An 18,572-nucleotide genomic window follows, 5' to 3' on the forward strand; every position below is an offset into this window, starting at 1 on the left:
TGCTTTTGTTGTTGTTAAATGTCCATGCGTAGTCATTTGTGCCGTAAGTAATGTTTGTATGTCTCTCTTTCTTCTATAGGGCGTACTCCCTAGTTGACTCCAGTCAGGTGTCCACCTTCCTCATTTCCATTCTGCTCATTGTCTATGGCAGCTTCAGGTGAGTGTTAATAGCAAAAGGGGTTTTTAGTGTTTCTATTACAGTAGATGAGCAGTAAAATGTAGGTTGTTTTTTTTTTGGGGGGGGGGGGGGGGTTAATAAATTTTTTTGTTTGTGTTCAAGTCAGTAAAAATGCTCAAGTTCTAGTTTAATTGTTTGGATTAGCAAACAGCAAAATTACGACATCTCTCGAATTTATATTTTGTGATTAATCTGTATGGATATATTATCTTCTCCCATCCCAGTAATAACAGGTGTAATCTATCATTAAAACTGGACATAATTTAATTAATGATCAAAATGATGATAACATTTTCACAGTGTTTTACCAGTCAGCCCACAAAACAGTCCCTATGAATTTTCACGTAGTCTAAATTTGTCTCCATACTGGGTACCTGAGGGGCTTTACTGTTGACTGCGGCAGTCTTTATGTGACCAAAGCAATCAAAGGTTTTCAGTTAGCACTGTATAACCCTTTGTGACCAAATTTACCTAGTGACAACAAGCAACCTCCAGCAACTACTCACAACCACACAGGGAATATTAATGTTTCCCTAGAGAGCCGTGGTTGCCTGGGGGTGGGGGAATGGGCTCCTGTTAGACTTGTAACCAAGACCAGAGGGTATCAAGACCAAGACAAAGTCGAAACGAGACCGAGACAAAAAAGTCTTTAAACTGCAGCCAGATGCTGCTTCGTTTATGGGTGTCAGGCATATTTATGTGTTTTTGCGATGCACTTGCACACCCCTCCTCACCGCTGTCTACTGTCTCACTCACTTACTGAGAGGACAGACACAAGCTCCACTTGACTGTCGTGTCTCTCACCCTCTGTTTTCCACATAATGATATTATCCTATATCTTCGCATGTGATTGGCCACAATATGGAGGGATTGGACCATAGCTGAGCCACTGTGTGAGAGCTGAGCAGTGAAAGGAAATTGAGGAGCCGGCTCTCGCTCAATGGGAGTCGACTCTGATTCACTACAAAGCACTCTCTATGCACGGCTCTTAGAGCTGATGCTTTTGCGCATGACAGATTATCGAACGTTGCGTTGTGTGTCATGGATACTGTTGACTCCAAATCTCCCAACCACTATGTTGATCTGAGACAGCAAGACAGAGAGAGCGAGACCAAGACAAGACCGAGGGATCCGAGACCAAGACAAGACCAAGACCACGTAAAAGTGGTCTCGAGACATCCTACTCTAGCTCCTGTGTGCCCGGTGCCTTATTCACACTTCTAATTATATGATAGAAATCAATAAGTCACACTATAATCTGTGAACAATAAACAGTTTAACTCTAATAACTGCACATTTGCAAAGCTACACACATGCTGGGTAATATTTACTAGCTAGGTAACCTGACATCATTAACATCCGACATGGAGTCCATCATTGCATTACACAAAGAGACCAGGAATATGTCAAAAACATACAGCACTCGTCTACTGTCTAACTTTGTTCAATTTAAAAAAAGAAAAAAAAATTGTGCTGAACTTTCACTGTGGTTGTGTCTCAGGCAGCTTCTTTACACAAAGTATCAGGAAACCAGCTAAGGCACAGAAACATGTTACTTGAGGCAATCGAGTGTTCTTCCTGATAACAGGATAGTTTGTGCCACATAAGTTTGTTTTAAAGTCTTAGTTCACAGCTCTGCTATGGAAATGCTAGCCTGACTTTTAACTTTTAAGGACTTTTTCCTTAAAATAGGGCATCACAGCTAACCAAAAACAACAGAGAACGCCTCTTATGGGAGTCTCTGTCTCTTTTTATGACCTTAAAATGTTTTATACACTTTGTGGTACTGAAAAAAGGTTGAAACACTAAACATTCATATAGCTGTGATTATACCATGAAACTGCCACTCAGCCATCACTCCAGCAAGCACAGCAGCTTGCAAAGCATCAGACAAAATTTAGTTAGTTAATTATTATTAACTTATTGCACTCTGCTCATTCTAGTCTGAGGCGGCTGCTGTTGGGAGGCATGCCATTTGATTTTGCACAGTATAAATCTCTGGCAGCGATGACAAAAATAAATCAAAATGTAAAAAAATTCCAACTTGGCTAAGGTGAAATCTTAATTAGAAACAAAAAGTGATACAATTTTTTACGATAAAAAATGTCAGTTAAATATATGATATAGGAGACACACACAGTGATATTTGAGAAGTGAAACAAAGTTTATTGGATTTACAGAAGCAACCAATGATTTATACAGGAAAATAATGACTATTAAGGTTGCCCAAACTTTTGCATCCCACTGTAAGTGATAAGTGGCCTCAAACTATTTTTGCAGGATCTCCGAGGCAAGATACGTTTTTGTGTAGGAAGTGTTTGAAATGCGACTTGGTGGTAACTGATGTTCCCAAACTTTGGAATTTCCCACATTTTCATGTGTGTTTGAAAAGATGGTTTACATTAGCAAGTTTGACTTACTCATGCATCTCAGATCAGCTTGTTGCAGCTGTTGACGAGACTATCTAAAGAACCTCAGCCCAACCACAAACACAAGTGGCACCTTTAAGTAACTGATATCAGGATTTTTTATTTTTGGTTACTGTGTTGTTGGTCTTTAAAACTTTCGTTTTGTCTTTGAATCAAATCTGGTTTGAACTGTAGGATCCCAGCCTCTCTAGTGTGACAGTAATCTTGTACTTTATTAACATGAAAAGTGCCATAGATGTTAAAGAATGCAAAAAAGATGGTTAGAGAAGGCAACGAGTTTTCAAAGATATCCAGTGAGCATTTTTCTATCTGTGTAACAATAAATGGTATAAAGTCTGCTTATAATTGTTTAGATAAACATGCATCCATACGTAATTTCCACTGCTTCTCCACATTTTCAGTTTGCACCCTCTTCTGGTAGTATGGCTTATAGTACCAGAATGGAAAATTGGTATCAAAGTATGACTTAAAAAAGCTACTGTAGATAAGCATAATTAATTCAAAACATGCATCAAGTTTAAATTTGCTAATGTTTAAGGATTAAATTTTTTTGAACTCAAGGTTTCCAGTCACGGGATTTGTGAGTCAGGCATTCTGACTCAAAGAAAAGATGTGCTTTTTCAGGCACAAGCTTTACACTCTTCTGCCCACACTCTTTATTAGCAAGTCATCAGACTGGACCTGTGTATGCAGACTTGGCCTGCACAATATGAAGAAACTCAGTATTGATTATCTGTTTGACATGTGACAAAGAAATATTAAAATATGCATTTTTGGCAGTACAGGTCTCTTGTCTTTTTTGCTTTAATAGATACACAGCTTATGTAGAAACCAAATATTTAAAAAACAAAAAACAAAACCTATGCCTAGTAAATGAAGAAATAAAATTAAAAGCTTGCATGCTAAATGTGAGGGTCTTTTGCAAGGTGCTTATCATGCAAAAGACCCTGAAATTGAGCTGCTAGAGCATCCACAATGAGATCTGATTTGCAGAGATTGCGTTTTCACCTCCCTTCACCTCATACTAATGTACATGCTTTGAGGAGCTAATTGTGGAAGCCAGAATCACACATAGGTTTTCTTTCCCTTCCTTGTGCAGGTCATTAAACATGGATTGTGAGAACCAGGACAAGGATAAGGATGGAAACCCTTCAACAACGGGGTCATTCAATAACAACAATACAAACAACAGTAAGTATTACATACAGGGCAAAGTTGAACTGTGCATGCTAAACGTTTTCTTGGATTTTCAGGTAATAACTTATGAATGATTAAATTCTCTGCTCGTACCGTTGTTTTTAAAGTCATATATAATATCCATTCCTGTTTTGTGCATTTTAATCCATCTTACATTAATGTTTGAATTCCTTTTCAGGCATTCAGACTATAGACTCCACACAGGCCCTGTTTCTGCCCATAGGAGCCTCAGTGTCTCTGCTAGTCATGTTTTTCTTCTTCGACTCTGTACAGGTGGTCTTCACCATCTGCACTGCAGGTAACTACCAGTCTTGAACATACCACAAAAAATAAGCTGTGGAGTTATTATAAAGCTTTTATGTTAGTGTTGTGTAATTACGCACTGGGGAAACATCTTTACTGCATTGATTATTATAACTGAAGACATTAGCTGCCCCATTAAACTGACAGGAACCACTGGAACAAGCAGCGGAGGTGAACTGGGCTTTGGATTTAACTGCTGTGTTTTGTTCCTCTCCTCAGTTCTTGCAACAATTGCATTTGCATTCCTTTTGTTGCCAATGTGCCAGTATCTGACCAGACCCTGCTCCCCACAGAACAAGTAAGAAAATCATGTTTCATAGTCTTTCTGGCTCCTGCTCAATTGCTCTGTGGTGTTTTGCGTTTCTTCCACAAAGTATTCAAAAAGGTCTTTTACTACTGCTTATCAAATGTCCTTGTCCTCTCAGCTGTTCCTGGTGTGATGGAAATGCTTTGCATTAATTTCACAGAGTAGAACGGAAACTAGATGCAATGCTCAATACCACTGGGAAATTTATTTTGAATGTTTGGAGGTAGTAAAAATTCAATAAATTCTCTTGCATTGCCTTGCTCCATATAATTTCCATTTAAAAGTTCAGCATAGTCTCTAGATTAAGACATCTAGAATAATCAACTCTTCTATTCCACCGGGGAGTTCACACAGAGTCACCAGGAGAGCTCATCTGCTCAATAAACTGACACGGAAAAAACTGCTTTAAATAAAAACGACTTTGTTTAAACATTCAAATCCCCATATCTAGTTTTCAGTAAATCTTTGTCTGCTTCTCTCACCCAAAACAATTCCATACCTACCCAGAATCCCTTTAGACTTAATAAAGTATGGTCATGATGGCAACGGCTTTCCACATGCCATTTGACAAAAATTCCTGACATCACCCTCCCATCAAAGCATCAGCTGAATGCCCCAGAGCAAGCCTGAACCACTGAGGCTCCACCCTACAACCCACACAATGTAATGGTTTCTCTGCCAGCGCCACACCCCAGGGAAAACTCCTAGCTGAAAGATGGACACCTGCATGCTATTTACCAAAATAACTACTGTTAACTTGATCTGTAAAGCAGTTTACAGGCTTACCTTCCACTCTCACTCATCCAAACATCAGTTGTCTCAAACATAAGTTCTTTGTACAGTAGTCGATATGCAGCAGATCCTCAGTTAAGAAATATATCCACCTGTAAAAGTTTTTGTGCACTGCATTTTACCCCAAAGTGCTCTGTGAGATTTAAGTGGGTCACTTCTGTGTCTTTTTGTCTCATTGCAGGATTTCGTTTGGTTGCTGTGGGCGCTTCACTCTGGCTGAGCTCCTGTCTTTCTCACTCTCTGTTATGCTGGTGCTCATCTGGGTGCTGACTGGACACTGGCTTCTCATGGACGGTACGTTGCTCTGCCTTAACTTTTGTATGAATGTTGCTTCAGTTCATACTACAAACAGAATGAGAATCCACAGATAAGAGCCGCAGCAATGAAATTTAAACACAAAGTAGTCAGGTTTCAGAAATGTAACTGCAATGTGTGATTTGGTGTTGTTTTAACATGCCCTGCTACACAGCATGCTAAAAGTAAGCATTTTAACATCTTCAGCTTGTAATGATTCATAGTTTTAAAAGAAGTACTTCTCCTAATGGTGGAAAAGTACATGCTAAATATTAGTCATTGGTTCTATATTTTACCCACATGACTAACCCATGAACTGGCATTCCAGTTCGCTGGACTTTGAAAAAGGTAATGACAGACTCCCAGCTCAATATAAAGGTATATGTTGGTATTCATCTTCAGTTATGCAGCCCTGAGAAAATCAATTTCAAGTAGGAAAATAATTTGAACAGCTTTATCGTGTTGATGTTTTCATTCATTTCTTTTGAAAATGTGAAATTATATGTTGTCCTCTCCTTTCAGCTTTAGCCATGGGCTTGTGCGTCGCCATGATAGCGTTTGTGCGACTTCCCAGTCTGAAGGTGTCTTGCCTGCTGCTGTCAGGACTGCTCATTTATGATGTTTTCTGGGTAAGAGATGCTCCCAACCCAAATTAAACCTGCAACACATACAAGCAGCTTCCATGAGACGCAGCAAACAGACTGCGATATATGAAGCACACATTCAAAGAGAAAATTTCTGTTTATAAACAAAAAACAAACAAACATGATGATTCACGATTATGAAAGGCTTTGTATTTATTCCTCAAACCTGCAGGCCGGTGTCTGTCATTGCTGATTAAGTGAGGCACTTTACATTGAACAGTATTGAGTTTGGGGGAGAACTTGATCGCATTGACTGCTGTGCAGAAATTAAATAAATCATGAAAAATTAAAAATTCATTTGGCAGAAAGCAAAACTGATCGAATTAACATGTTAAATGAATCATGAAGGTGATCTTGCTACAGAGGGTGCTAGTCCAGGAAACACTAGATCACTAATTCACTAAGACATTTAAGCATCTAAGTCTTGCTAGCATTTTATGGCAGACTTTTGGTATGTCTCTCTTCTTTGTTTAATATCCTCTAATTTTACAATGCTACACATCTTTCAACAGCCCCATGTCTGGTCAGTTAAACAGTTCTTCCATTTTGTAGGTAGTGTGTTGAGTACTGCTTAGAGCTGCTCAAAACAGAGGAAAAAAATATATTTTAAGACACAAAAAAATAGTTGTGTATCTGTGTTTACATGCACAAAAGGTTTACGTTTTGTGTCTATAAATAATAGAGCGATGTTTAGCTGTCTCTGCAGTAAGTTCATCTCGTGGATGGTCTTCAGCGCCACTGTCTTAGACCACTCGTTCTGCTCAGCAACCTAGATGAGCTACAGCATCACAGCAGCAGCCCTTTACCTGCTGTGGGTTCATGTTGTCCTCCAGCTCACAGCAGATCTCCAGAGCAGAACAACAACTTTAATAATGGCAGAGACTGTTTTAAAAGTGTGCCGTCATAACGCCACCCATTCATTTCTGAAGTCCTGATTGTGAAGCCTCAGGTTGAGCATTTCTGCTCTCTCGCTTCCTTAATTGTAAAAAACCCCCCACAAAAGTGACAAGGACAAGTCTGACTGTGAAGCCACATGCTCATTTTCTATTGACTTGTGATTCATACCACAGAAATTCCTCTATGTTGAAACAAGCCACGACGAAGATTTACATAACAGGCTTAATTTTCTTAATTATTTATTTTCGTGTTCAAAATTACCCGAAATGATTGACTGAGCCCTTCAGCTCAAGGAAGGTGTATACAGGCATAAAGTCAGAAAGCAGTTTTTTCCCTTAGACCTCTATAGGACCAGAAGTCTTTTTGAAATTATAGCCATCACTATCTAGTCGCCTTCAGATAGATTCCAGGATTAAGACACTTCCCACGTCTGCACTGGCTTCATTTTTCTGACCCGGTAGCTGCATCCATATTTTATATTAGACAGTTGTCTATCAAAGACATCTGCAGTTGTGGCTTCAGCAATGAGAAAAAGAGTCAAGACATATATACATAAAAATATATATATGTGTATGAAACTGGCAGTGATTTCTAAACAGACGATGCAGCACTTATTAAAATCTCTTGAATTAAAACTTATTAAACTACACCTCTGGTATGCAAAGACAGAACTTACAAACAAGTGTCTTATGATCGAAATACTTATGGACGTAGTTGTATACTTGGGTGACATTCGGTGTATATATAAGAAGAGAACCTGGCCAGTTTATTGGAGGACCACTATTAAAAATGTTTCAATCTGTCAGTATATGGCTTTAAATGAAAAGGAAGGGACAGAAAAAACAACCTTCATCCATGTTATGAAATCTGTTTGTTTCGTCTACCTGGAAGAAAAATATCGGTCAATATCTGAGATTGTGGCAGCACAGTGGCACGGTGATTAGCACTGTTGCTTCACAGCAAGAAGGTCATGAGTTCAATTCAACCACCTGTTCGAAGCCTCTCTGTGTGGAGTTTGCATGTTCTCCCCCTGTTTGCATGGGTTCTCTCCAGATACTCCGGCTTCCTCCCATAGTCTAAAGGTGAGGCTATTTAGGCAAACTGGTGAATCTAAATTGCCCATGTAAGTGTGACTGGTTGTCTGTCTCTGTGTTAGCCCTGCAAAGAGCTGGTGACCTGTACCCCGCCTCTCGCCCTGTAGTAGCTGGGATAGGCTCCAGCCCCCAGTTCATGTTCAGGAAGAATTCAAAATTAACTTGATGACAGCCCTATGATTTTTTTTTTTTTTTTTTTTTTTTTTTACAAAATAAAATTTTTTGTTGATTTTATTTTGTAAAGCACTAAGGAATGGGTTAAATGTGCATGTCTGCTGTCCACTGATGAAGCCGTTTGCTTTTCCCAGAACAACCAGCATTTTGAAAAGTGCTTAAAAATGGTCAATTGTATTTTGCGCTAAGTACAGACATTTTTACACCAGTATTGAGTGTTACCCTAATTTAAAGCCAAGTCAGTTGCCTTTGAATTTGACAAATGCCATAAGCACCAGAATCGGAAAGCAGTACAGCAGCAGCTTTGCAAACAAACATGCCGCTTTCCTTGAGATTTATAGAAATTTTAAATTCACATGGGTAAAAGGGTAAGGAAAGCTGAGTGCCATATACATTTCATTTATGGCATTCAGTAGAATTTCCATTAAATACATCAAAGTGAGCACACGCTCTTGAAGAGTCTGCCCTGTCAGCTATGACTGAAGAGCACATAATGCAAACACACAGTAGTCAGACATAATCTCCTGAGACCGGTAGCTTTGTCTTTATTAAAGAGCTGTTATGAGTTGCTCTGTCAGAGTGAATTAAAAGTGCATAAATACTGATGGTGCCTCTTATCAAAACTTGGGCATTGACAAATTTATAAGCCGTCCCTGCTGTGGAATTTCCGTGTTACTTAATATCAAACTGGCTGCAGCCATCTTCTTTTAAGTGGGATTTTCTTGCTTTTCATGCCATAAACATTGTGTTTTGAGTTTTATGAGAAAAGTCGCAACAGTCACTTTGGGTTGTGGTGAAGCCTGATAAGTATTAACAGCCGGCTCTCTTTCTTTCCAGGTGTTTTTCTCAGCATACATCTTCAATAGTAATGTGATGGTCAAAGTAGCCACTCAGCCTGCTGAAAATCCCATAGATGTTCTGTCCAGGAAGCTCCATTTGGGGCCGGGGATGGGCCGTGACGTACCCCGCCTCTCCTTGCCCGGCAAACTCGTCTTTCCCAGGTAATGCTGCTCTCAATCATAAAGCAGTGCAGTGTGTGCTTGGTACACATTCATTTGGGATCACCGAGTCGTTTGCTTGTGATCAGCCTCTGCGTGTGCATGATGTGTGACCTTTATTCAGTCACTGATGCTCACTTCATCACACCGCTCAGCTTTTTGACATTTAAGTTTGCTAAATGTTACCGACCCTTGAAAAGACATCTTTCAGGTCCCATGAGGTGAATCCTAAAGTATTGTTATCTCGCGGCTGTTGGTGTCGCCAACAAATTTACAACACCTTCAGGAAACAAAGGACAAACATTTTAACTACCTCTTAAGATCTGCCTCAAGATTAATGCTAAAGGGTACATCCTAATAGCTGAAACTGTCAGTGAATTAGTATACCAGTTTGTGGGGTTTGTTTGTTTGTTTGTTTGTTTTTGTCCCTTTGTCACAATGAGTATGTATTCTTTGTGTTGGATGACAACCTAAACATGAACTTAGACACCGTCAGACAAAACACGTGCTTGTGCTTCAGAAAGGTTTGATATGTTATGTTTTCCTCGTACTCTGCTTTGGAGTTATATTGATTAAGTGAGAAAACAGCTGTTAATGTTTTATTTCCTGCCATAGAATGAGTTGCAAACATGACCTTGCTGATTCTCTATACCTCCATTAAAGGATTGAATTGCATGAATCGAGTCCCTGGATCAATATTAGTTTGATGTTTTCCCTTTTCCTTTTTATTTTTTATTTATTTATTTATTTTCAGAATTGCATATTTTTCAGGATATGATGTGAAATTTTTTGCCCCGTCTTGCAATGGTAAACAGTCCTTACAAATGGAAACTTGGAAACCGAATCTAAACCCAGATTTGGACCAATGCCAGAGGTTAATCATCTCCAGCTATAATTTTGTTGCATGATCCTGCTAGCAAACTAAACCAATCACATATTCTATCTTACTCTGCATAACTTTCTTTACTGAGGTAAAATCAAGTGAAGCTCAAGCCTCAGACTGCATTAAGTGCTCCATTTTGGACAGTTTTTTGACTCTTGTATTATGTCAGAGAGGAGATATACTTAATATGGTCCATGGTCTCCAGCGCAGCAGGTCAGAAGAAACTAGGCTTAAAGGTAGAGGAGCCACAAGTGCCTTCCAGGTGTAGGTTGAATTATAAGTTAAATAAAGATTATTATTATTATTATAAATAATAGCTGGTAATAAGCAGTTCTAGGGCCCCTTTAAAAATGAGTGTGTTAGTAGCACTAACAGAGCTGCAGTTAACATAATACAGCTGAAGCTGACACCTAAAGCTGTCAGTTCCTTTTCTGTTTCAGTGATCGTAGTAACCACAGTGCGGCTACCATGGTGACTGACTTTTGGCCGATTTCAGTCTGATATTTGCTCAGGACCTTGTGTTGGCTTTAGCCAAGTAGTGATGAAATGGAAATAAAAGACACAGGAATTGATTTGCCATCATTTCTTCTTTTTTGCTCTTTGCTCCTGCGCAGTTCCACAGGAAGTCACTTCTCGATGCTGGGAATAGGAGACATCGTGATGCCAGGGCTGCTGTTATGCTTTGTCCTGCGTTATGATAACTACAAGAAGCAAGCGACCGGGGAAGTCCCAGGGCCCGGTAACATGTCTGGACGCATGCAGCGCGTCTCCTATTTCCACTGCACTCTCATCGGATACTTTGTAGGTAAGCAATCAATGAAGGGATGGATAAGGTCAAGGTTATATTGTCTCAGTGTTAGGCAGTGGTGAATTTTTGTTTTGTTTTTTTTAAGCTGTGACCTTTCAAAATGTTTTGTCTTAAGTATTTGTGACATTTCTGACATGTTGTTGATGTTTCCTCAGGACTGCTGACTGCCACCGTGGCCTCCAGGATCCATCGTGCTGCACAGCCCGCTCTGCTCTACCTGGTGCCCTTCACCCTGCTGCCTCTGCTCACCATGGCCTACCTGAAGGTATAATAACAGCCATGGACTGTGGCAAAAATCTAGCTGTTGCAGTTCTGATTTAGAAATAACAAAAGAAAGAAAGAAAGACTACGTGTGGGGGGAAAAAAAATAAGCTCTTTGCTTTGTGCTGCTTTTAGAGAAGTGTGAATCTAATTGTTAAGTGAAACTATAAACTGCACTCAATTTCTATAAATGGTAACATTTTCTTCGAAAGTGTTAAAGGCTTGCCCATGTTGTTTAATAAACTGGTTACTGGGACTTTAAGGAAAATCAGAAGACAGTGATAAAATGTCAGCATGCTTTTTCAACGCACATTCATCTGACTTCAACAAGAAACTCATACTTGTGTATTTAAAGGTTCAGTCAGGGTTTATTTAACAGAAAAAACTCGTCATACTCATGTGTGTGTGTGTGTCTTCCAACAAACTAATGCATACTCTTAAACTTAAAATTAGTCCATTTAAAAAAAAAAAAAAAAAACAACAACAGCATAGAAGCAGGCGCCACTTTGTGGAAGCCACCATGTTGGCCTGCCATCTTGAATAATACAGTGTTTGAGATGGACATCGCCATCCTGCCGATAGTCTTTTAGGTATGTTGACCTAACCCTGCAAAAACGGCAGCGCTTACTGACAGAAAGGTTCAGGATACGCTCGATAACTCACCTCAGTATCACTTTCATGAGACAGAAGTGAGCTTCACTGAGTCGTTGCCTCGTATCAGACTACTTTCACAAAGTTTTACAGCCTCCTCCTACATAGAGGTGGACACCTGGCATATTGACACCTGAGGTAAACAGAGGGATGAACAGCAGCGAGAGTTGTTTGTCCTACAGGGGCCACCGTAGCTTACGCAGTTGAATTGGGAGGGGTAAGAAAACAGAATTCGGTTGACTGCTGTCTGCAATCTACTGACATTTGAGTGATTCACTTAAAGACTCGTAACTTGTGTTTGTCTTGGTGTTTGTGGCCCACAGGGGGATTTGCGGCGCATGTGGTCTGAGCCTTTCCACACTAAGTCTAGCAGCTCTCGCTTCCTAGAGGTATGATACAACTTGGGACAAGCGACCAGCACGGAGAAGTTCTTTTTTTTTTTTTTTTTTTTTTTTTTTTTGTTGTTGTTGTTGGTTTTTTTTTTTTCTCCCTTAATTCGAGGGAAGGAGAGAGGGCACACTCACAGTGAGGCCATGTTGTCATCACTCGTTCATGCTTTCCACCAATCTTCTGAGAAAACCCTCCGAAGGGACACCAGTGTGTGGATCACAACGCCCCGACACAACTCATCTTTGGTCCCTATATCCTCCCTGTTTCATCTCTGCTTCCTCTCTGCTGTTTATTTCCTCTTCACTACAGCACATCCTGCCCATGCTGTTTTCGTTCTGCCCCCCCCCCCCCCCTCCTTTTTCACACGTGTATAGTTGGTCTCATTTGCCACTTCCCTCACATGGCCTCGTCTCATTCGTCAGGCCTCTTCTCTGTCTGCAGTTTCCTCCTTTTTCTACGTCTTTAATTTCCTCTGCATCTCTTTGTCTATGACTCAGATGAACTCGAGGGCAAGGCCTCCCCTCCCCCCTTTTTGTGGACTTGCAGTTGTGAGACATAGCAGGGGTTTATATATATTTTTTTAGCATTGTCGTGGTCATTATTATTAATATTGTTGTTATTATTATTATTATTATGGAACAACTGAAAAAAAATGGAGTTGAGGTGGAGTATTGCAGCGGCACAGGAGAATGCCCACGAGCAGCGACACCGTAAAGGAGAAGAGTCTTCCCCTTCCATCCGTCTGCCCTCGTTCACCTTAGCTTTCTCCCATCTGTTCCACCATCGCTCCATAATGGCTTCTCCTCGGCGCTCCTGCTCTCCTCTGACACTCCCCGCGAGCTCCTCCTCTCTGTTCATCTGCTGTCCTCATTCCCCACCCTCACAGATAACTATGTATTTTATTTAGAAAAGTTTTATTCTTGGCATATACAGAAATGATGCATTATAAATTGTTAAGCTGCCTCCTCCCCCCAGCATCGGCGGGTGGGGGGCGCTTCTATTTGTATATATGTGTACACATGTATTTGCAGTATCTTGAGTTTGTATTTGTGTTTGGGAGCATGTTGAACAGGGTGGGAAACTGACGCCAGCCAACAGCCGAATTTTTGGTGAATTTTGACTGCCAGCTGCGTCGACAAGCAAGCGTCCATCTATTGGAGACAGTTTTCTAAATGTTTGTCGACTTGTCCAATAGAATCAACAGATGGATTTTTGTGTGTGTGTGTGTGTGTGTGTGTGTGTGTGTGTGTGTGTGTGTGCGTGCGTGCGCGTGCGTGGTTTAAAAAACAAAACAAACAAAAAAACAATTTCCTTTGTTACTGATCAATTGCAAAGTTAGTTTCCTGTTCTAGTGTTAAAGTGTGTGTGTGTGTGTGTGTGTGTGTGTGTGTGAGACAGAGAGAGAGAGAGAGCAGAACAAATGAGTGAATGGTTGTTTTACATGGGTTTTAATTTGAAATCACGAACACTGAAGTTTAGAAACAGCGACAATAGTCAGGTTTGCATTGAGCTGGATGTTCAATCAAAACTTGCATGAACTTTTACACAGAACTCACCAGAGGTCATTTTTTCTTCGGACAGGTGGAAATGTAAAAAGTGTTGTTTTTTGTTTGTTTCAAATAAATGAATGTTGAAGTAACTTGAAGGTATGCTACGTTACTTTTATCCTGAAACTACATGTTTCAGTGATTTTGCACATCCCAAATTTGCACCTTTTATATATGACCTTGAAAATACACTTCTTTCCAGAATACACAAGTCTTTTTGTGTTTTGGCAAAAAAAAAAAAAGGAGGAAAGGAAAAATCAACAACAAACCACAAAAAGAACAAATCAAACGAAACATCTGATCTGAACTCTGTAAATGTCAGTGTTTGACCTCAGTCGATGAAAACCTGACTATTGTGAGAGTTTGAAATCGAAGCCTGCTGCAGAGGAGGGTCATTGGATATGAAGGCTTACTGAGATTAAAGTAGCTACAGATTAAAGGTTTTGTGGATGGATGGTGAATGTGTATGCGTGTGTGTTTGGACCTGTTTGAATCCATTGAGCTGAGTCATGAATCAGTCACACCATTCAGAAATCAGTGAAATAATTGAGGTTGAAGCTAACCCACAGGATGTTTTTACTGTCACCATTAACTGATGTTTTTTTTTGTTTTGTTTTTTCTTTTGGTCTTTCCACTGTTTTGTGGTGCTTGTCAGTTAATATCTAATGTATACTGGAAAGTGTGTGATTGAAGATGTCTGGATGCATTTTGCTGGCTTTTTGGGTTTGGGGTGGTGTTTTGTTTTGTGTTTTCTTTTTATTCTTTTTTTTTTTTTTTTTTTACTTTTTTATGCTACCTGGCCGTGCATGTTAAGTGTACAGTGTATCATTTCTCAGACTGCATTAAACAGGGCTACTGCAGTGCTGAGCTCTGCTGGCCAACACGGAGACATTGGACCTATGAACTCCTGTCAGTGGGTAGTACAAAGGCTGCAGGTCAGAAGGACTTTGATTGGTCAGCTCTGACTGAAAGTTTTGACCTGAGTACTGTCTGCTTCGGGATTTCTGGCAGTTTGCTCATTGCAGTCGTCATAACTGACATCATGGATCTACACACACACACCCCCCCCCCCCCCCTTTTCACCTCTTCATGGACAAGGCAGAAAATATATAGATTTATATACACATATACATACCCGTGTGTGTGTATGTATATGTGAATATATGCATAACTAATGATCTTGGGGGGTTTTTTGTTTTGTTTTTTTTTTTTATTGAAATTTGTTTTCTTTTTAGCCCCTCTGTATTTTTAGTTTAGTGCTTTAGGTTTTTTCTTTTTCTTTGTTTTTTTTCTTTCCATCTCTCTTCCCCTCCAGCAGAGCACACGAGCTCTGTCGGTTGAGTTGATATTACGGCTGAATGGATTCTGTATAGAAAAATGGTGAATAAAATAAATTAAGAACTGTGTAGTGAAACATGAATCCTGAAGCGCTTGATCTAAAAACACTTTGTCTCCTTTTAACCCCTCTTCCCCGCCCCCTTTGCTCCTCTCCCCCCTCATTCAGGATTCTGCTGTAAATAAACATGACTCTAACTGTAACACGAGTGCATCTCTTTCTTTGGGTCCATCTCCTGTGTTGGTTTGTCATACATGATCGGTAGTGCCATTGAAGAAGGGGGGGAAAAAAAGGTTGTGCTTCGACTTAGGTAGCACTTGATTAGGCACACGTTAAATACAGGGTTGGTCCTTTTTGACATGAAAGCATTACAGTTTTTGCACATCCATGAGGCAAATCTCATTTCATCCCAAATGTGCTTCATTGGAGGTCATTCAGTACAGTGAACTCATTGCCAAGTTATGAAACACTGAGGTGATCTGAACATTGTGAATGGGTGTGTTATCCTCCTGGAAGCAACCATCAGAAGATCAGTGCACTGATCCTAGTGGGATAAACACGGTCACCACCAATACCTCAGGTAAGCGGTGGTGGTTAAATGATGCTCGGCTGGTACTAAGGCGCTCAGAGGGTTGCAAGAAAATCTCCCACACTATTACACCACCACCAGTTTGAACTTTTGATGCAAGGCAGGATGTATTCATATCCCAAATTCTGATCCTACAGTCAGAAAGTTGCAGAAGAAATTGAGACTCATCAAACCAGGTGAAGGTTTTCCAATACTGTCCTGTTCTTCATGCGAGCCTTAATTGTAGCTTCGGTTTCCTGCTCTCAGCTAACTGGAGTGCTACCCAGCGTGGTCTTCTATGGCTGTAGTCCATCACCTTCAAGGTTCGACGTGTTGTCCATTCAGAGAGGCTCTTCTGCATACTTCAATTGTACTGAACAGTTATTTGAGTTGCTGTTTCCTTCCTATCAGCCTGAAGCAGTCTTGCTATTCTCCTCTGACCTCTGATAATAAAGCATTTTGTCTCAGAAAGCTGCAGCTCACTGGATATTTTCTCCTTTTCAGACCATTCTCTGTAAACTCCAGAGATGGTTGTGCGGGAAAACCTCAGTAGATCAACAGTTTTCTAAAATACTCACACTTGCCTCATAGAAAGTTCAAAAGTTACTTAAATCACCCTTCTTCTCCATTTCTGATGCGACAATTTGAACTCCAGCAAGTGATCTTGGCAATGAGTAAATCCACTGAATTGCTGCCATTTTATTAACTGATTAGGACAGTTATACAGGTGTGCCTAATAAAATAGCAGGTGAGCGTAATAAACGTTTTCCTATGCAACAATTTTACATGACATGCTAATATTGACTAAATAATGGGTGTCACACTTTTCATCAGCTCTGTGGTGTAAATCAACAACTCACACCAGAGATGGGTGATGAAGGCATCAGCAGTACAACCAAGTAAAGGTAACGTATATCACTGGTGTCAAGCCAGCCTCCAATTCGAGACTTGCAGTCAAGCCAGCCTCCAGTTTGTTTTACGTTCCCTGTGTATTCAAAGTATTACGGGAATGGATGTGGAAACCGGATTTCAAAATAAAAGCCAACTTCGAGTGAATTAACAGATATGTTAAGAACATAATAACATATAATTTAGGCTTTTTTTTTTTTACAAACTCTAATGTTAGATCTATATGACACAGCCTTGTACCCTAATTGTGCCCTGTCACTATCAAGGCCATCTTATTTTGGATTTCAAAGTAAAAGCCCTGTGAATCTTCATTTTTGAACTACTCTTTCAATGACTTAATAATGCTCTTAAAAGCAAAAGTCGTATTTCCAAATACTATTTGAACTTTATATCAACACTTTCCAACCACAGTCTTTTTACAGTGATACCATATCAATATCAAGTCAGTCTGATTTTGCCTTTCATAGTAATGGCCCTTTGAAATTGTCCATAATTGACTTAATCTTCTAACGATTCAAAATGCTCTAAAATGAAAAATTCTTGTTTCCACAGGGTAATTCCACCTTAGATCAACAGTATACAGCCCCACAGTGATACCATATCAATATCAAGTCATTCTGATTATGCCTTCCAAAATAAAAGCCTTTTTAAATTGTCCATAATTGACCTAACTTTCAGTGATTTCAAAATGCTCTAAAATGGAAATTTCCTGTTTCCACAGGGTAATTCCACTTTAGATCAACAGTATACAGCCCCACAGTGATACCATATCAATGTCAAGTCATTCTGATTTTGCCTTCCAAAGTAAAAGCCTTTTCAAATTGTCCACAATTGACCTAACTTTCAGTGATTTCAAAATGCTCTAAAATGGAAAATTCCTGTTTCCACAGGGTAATTCCACCTTAGATCAACAGTATACAGCCCCACAGTGATACCATATCAATATCAAGTCATTCTGATTATGCCTTCCAAAATAAATGCCCTTTCAAATTGAGCATATACGGCCTACTTTTTTGACGATTTCAAAATGTTCTTAAACAGAATTTTGCTGTTTCCACAGGATAATTTCACTTTAGTTCAACAGTATACAACCTCACGATGTTACCATATCAATATCAAGTCATTCTGATTTTGCTTTCAAAAATAAAAGCATTTTCAAACTGCCCATATCTGACTTGATCCTGAAACAATTTCAAAATGCTCTAAAATGGAAAATTCCTGTTTCCACAGGGTAATTCCACCTTAGATCAACAGTATACAGCCCCACAGTGATACCATATCAATATCAAGTCATTCTGATTATGCCTTCCAAAATAAAAGCCTTTTTAAATTGTCCATAATTGACCTAACTTTCAGTGATTTCAAAATGCTCTAAAATGGAAATTTCCTGTTTCCACAGGGTAATTCCACTTTAGATCAACAGTATACAGCCCCACAGTGATACCATATTAATATCAAGTCATTCTGATTTTGCCTTCCAAAGTAAAAGCCTTTTCAAATTGTCCAAAATTGACCTAACTTTCAGTGATTTCAAAATGCTCTAAAATGAAAATTGCTGTTTCAACACATATTGGGTTTTCATTGAAAAGCAAAATCAGACTCAATTGATTATGACAGAATTGAATCATAAAGATGATGTAAAAGGAAGCTGAAATTGCCACTAGGTTGTAATTGATAGTACGTTTATATTTTAAGTCTGTGGAAAGATGTCATGGTTGGTTTGCAAGCTGTTTGTAATTTCTTTATTTAGAATGACATCTTTCCACAGACTTAAAATATAAACGTACTATCAATTACAACCTAGTGGCAATTTCAGCTTCCTTTTACATCATCTTTATGATTCAATTCTGTCATAATCAATTGAGTCTGATTTTGCTTTTCAATGAAAACCCAATATGTGTTGAAACAGCAA

General features: G+C 39.5%; 1 protein-coding gene across 1 annotated transcript in view; it reads left to right on the forward strand.

The window, feature by feature from the left end:
* sppl3 (signal peptide peptidase 3) overlaps positions 1-15,386 on the forward strand; it is a 41,026-nt gene extending 25,640 nt beyond the window's left edge. Inside the window, exons 2-11 of the mRNA XM_085279433.1 lie at positions 80-157; positions 3,707-3,798; positions 3,983-4,102; positions 4,327-4,405; positions 5,388-5,500; positions 6,023-6,129; positions 9,147-9,310; positions 10,805-10,995; positions 11,154-11,263; positions 12,234-15,386. Coding sequence (XP_085135559.1) covers positions 80-157; positions 3,707-3,798; positions 3,983-4,102; positions 4,327-4,405; positions 5,388-5,500; positions 6,023-6,129; positions 9,147-9,310; positions 10,805-10,995; positions 11,154-11,263; positions 12,234-12,305 — 1,126 coding nt within the window. The 3' untranslated portion in view covers positions 12,306-15,386. The remainder of the gene's footprint in view (positions 1-79; positions 158-3,706; positions 3,799-3,982; positions 4,103-4,326; positions 4,406-5,387; positions 5,501-6,022; positions 6,130-9,146; positions 9,311-10,804; positions 10,996-11,153; positions 11,264-12,233) is intronic.
* Positions 15,387-18,572: the final 3,186 nt, after the last annotated feature.

The sequence above is a fragment of the Mchenga conophoros genome, linkage group LG7, assembly GCF_057382185.1.
Source record: "Mchenga conophoros isolate Kocher_MC1m ecotype Shallow Benthic linkage group LG7, M_conophoros_male_GT1.1, whole genome shotgun sequence".
Lineage (NCBI taxonomy): Eukaryota > Metazoa > Chordata > Actinopteri > Cichliformes > Cichlidae > Mchenga > Mchenga conophoros.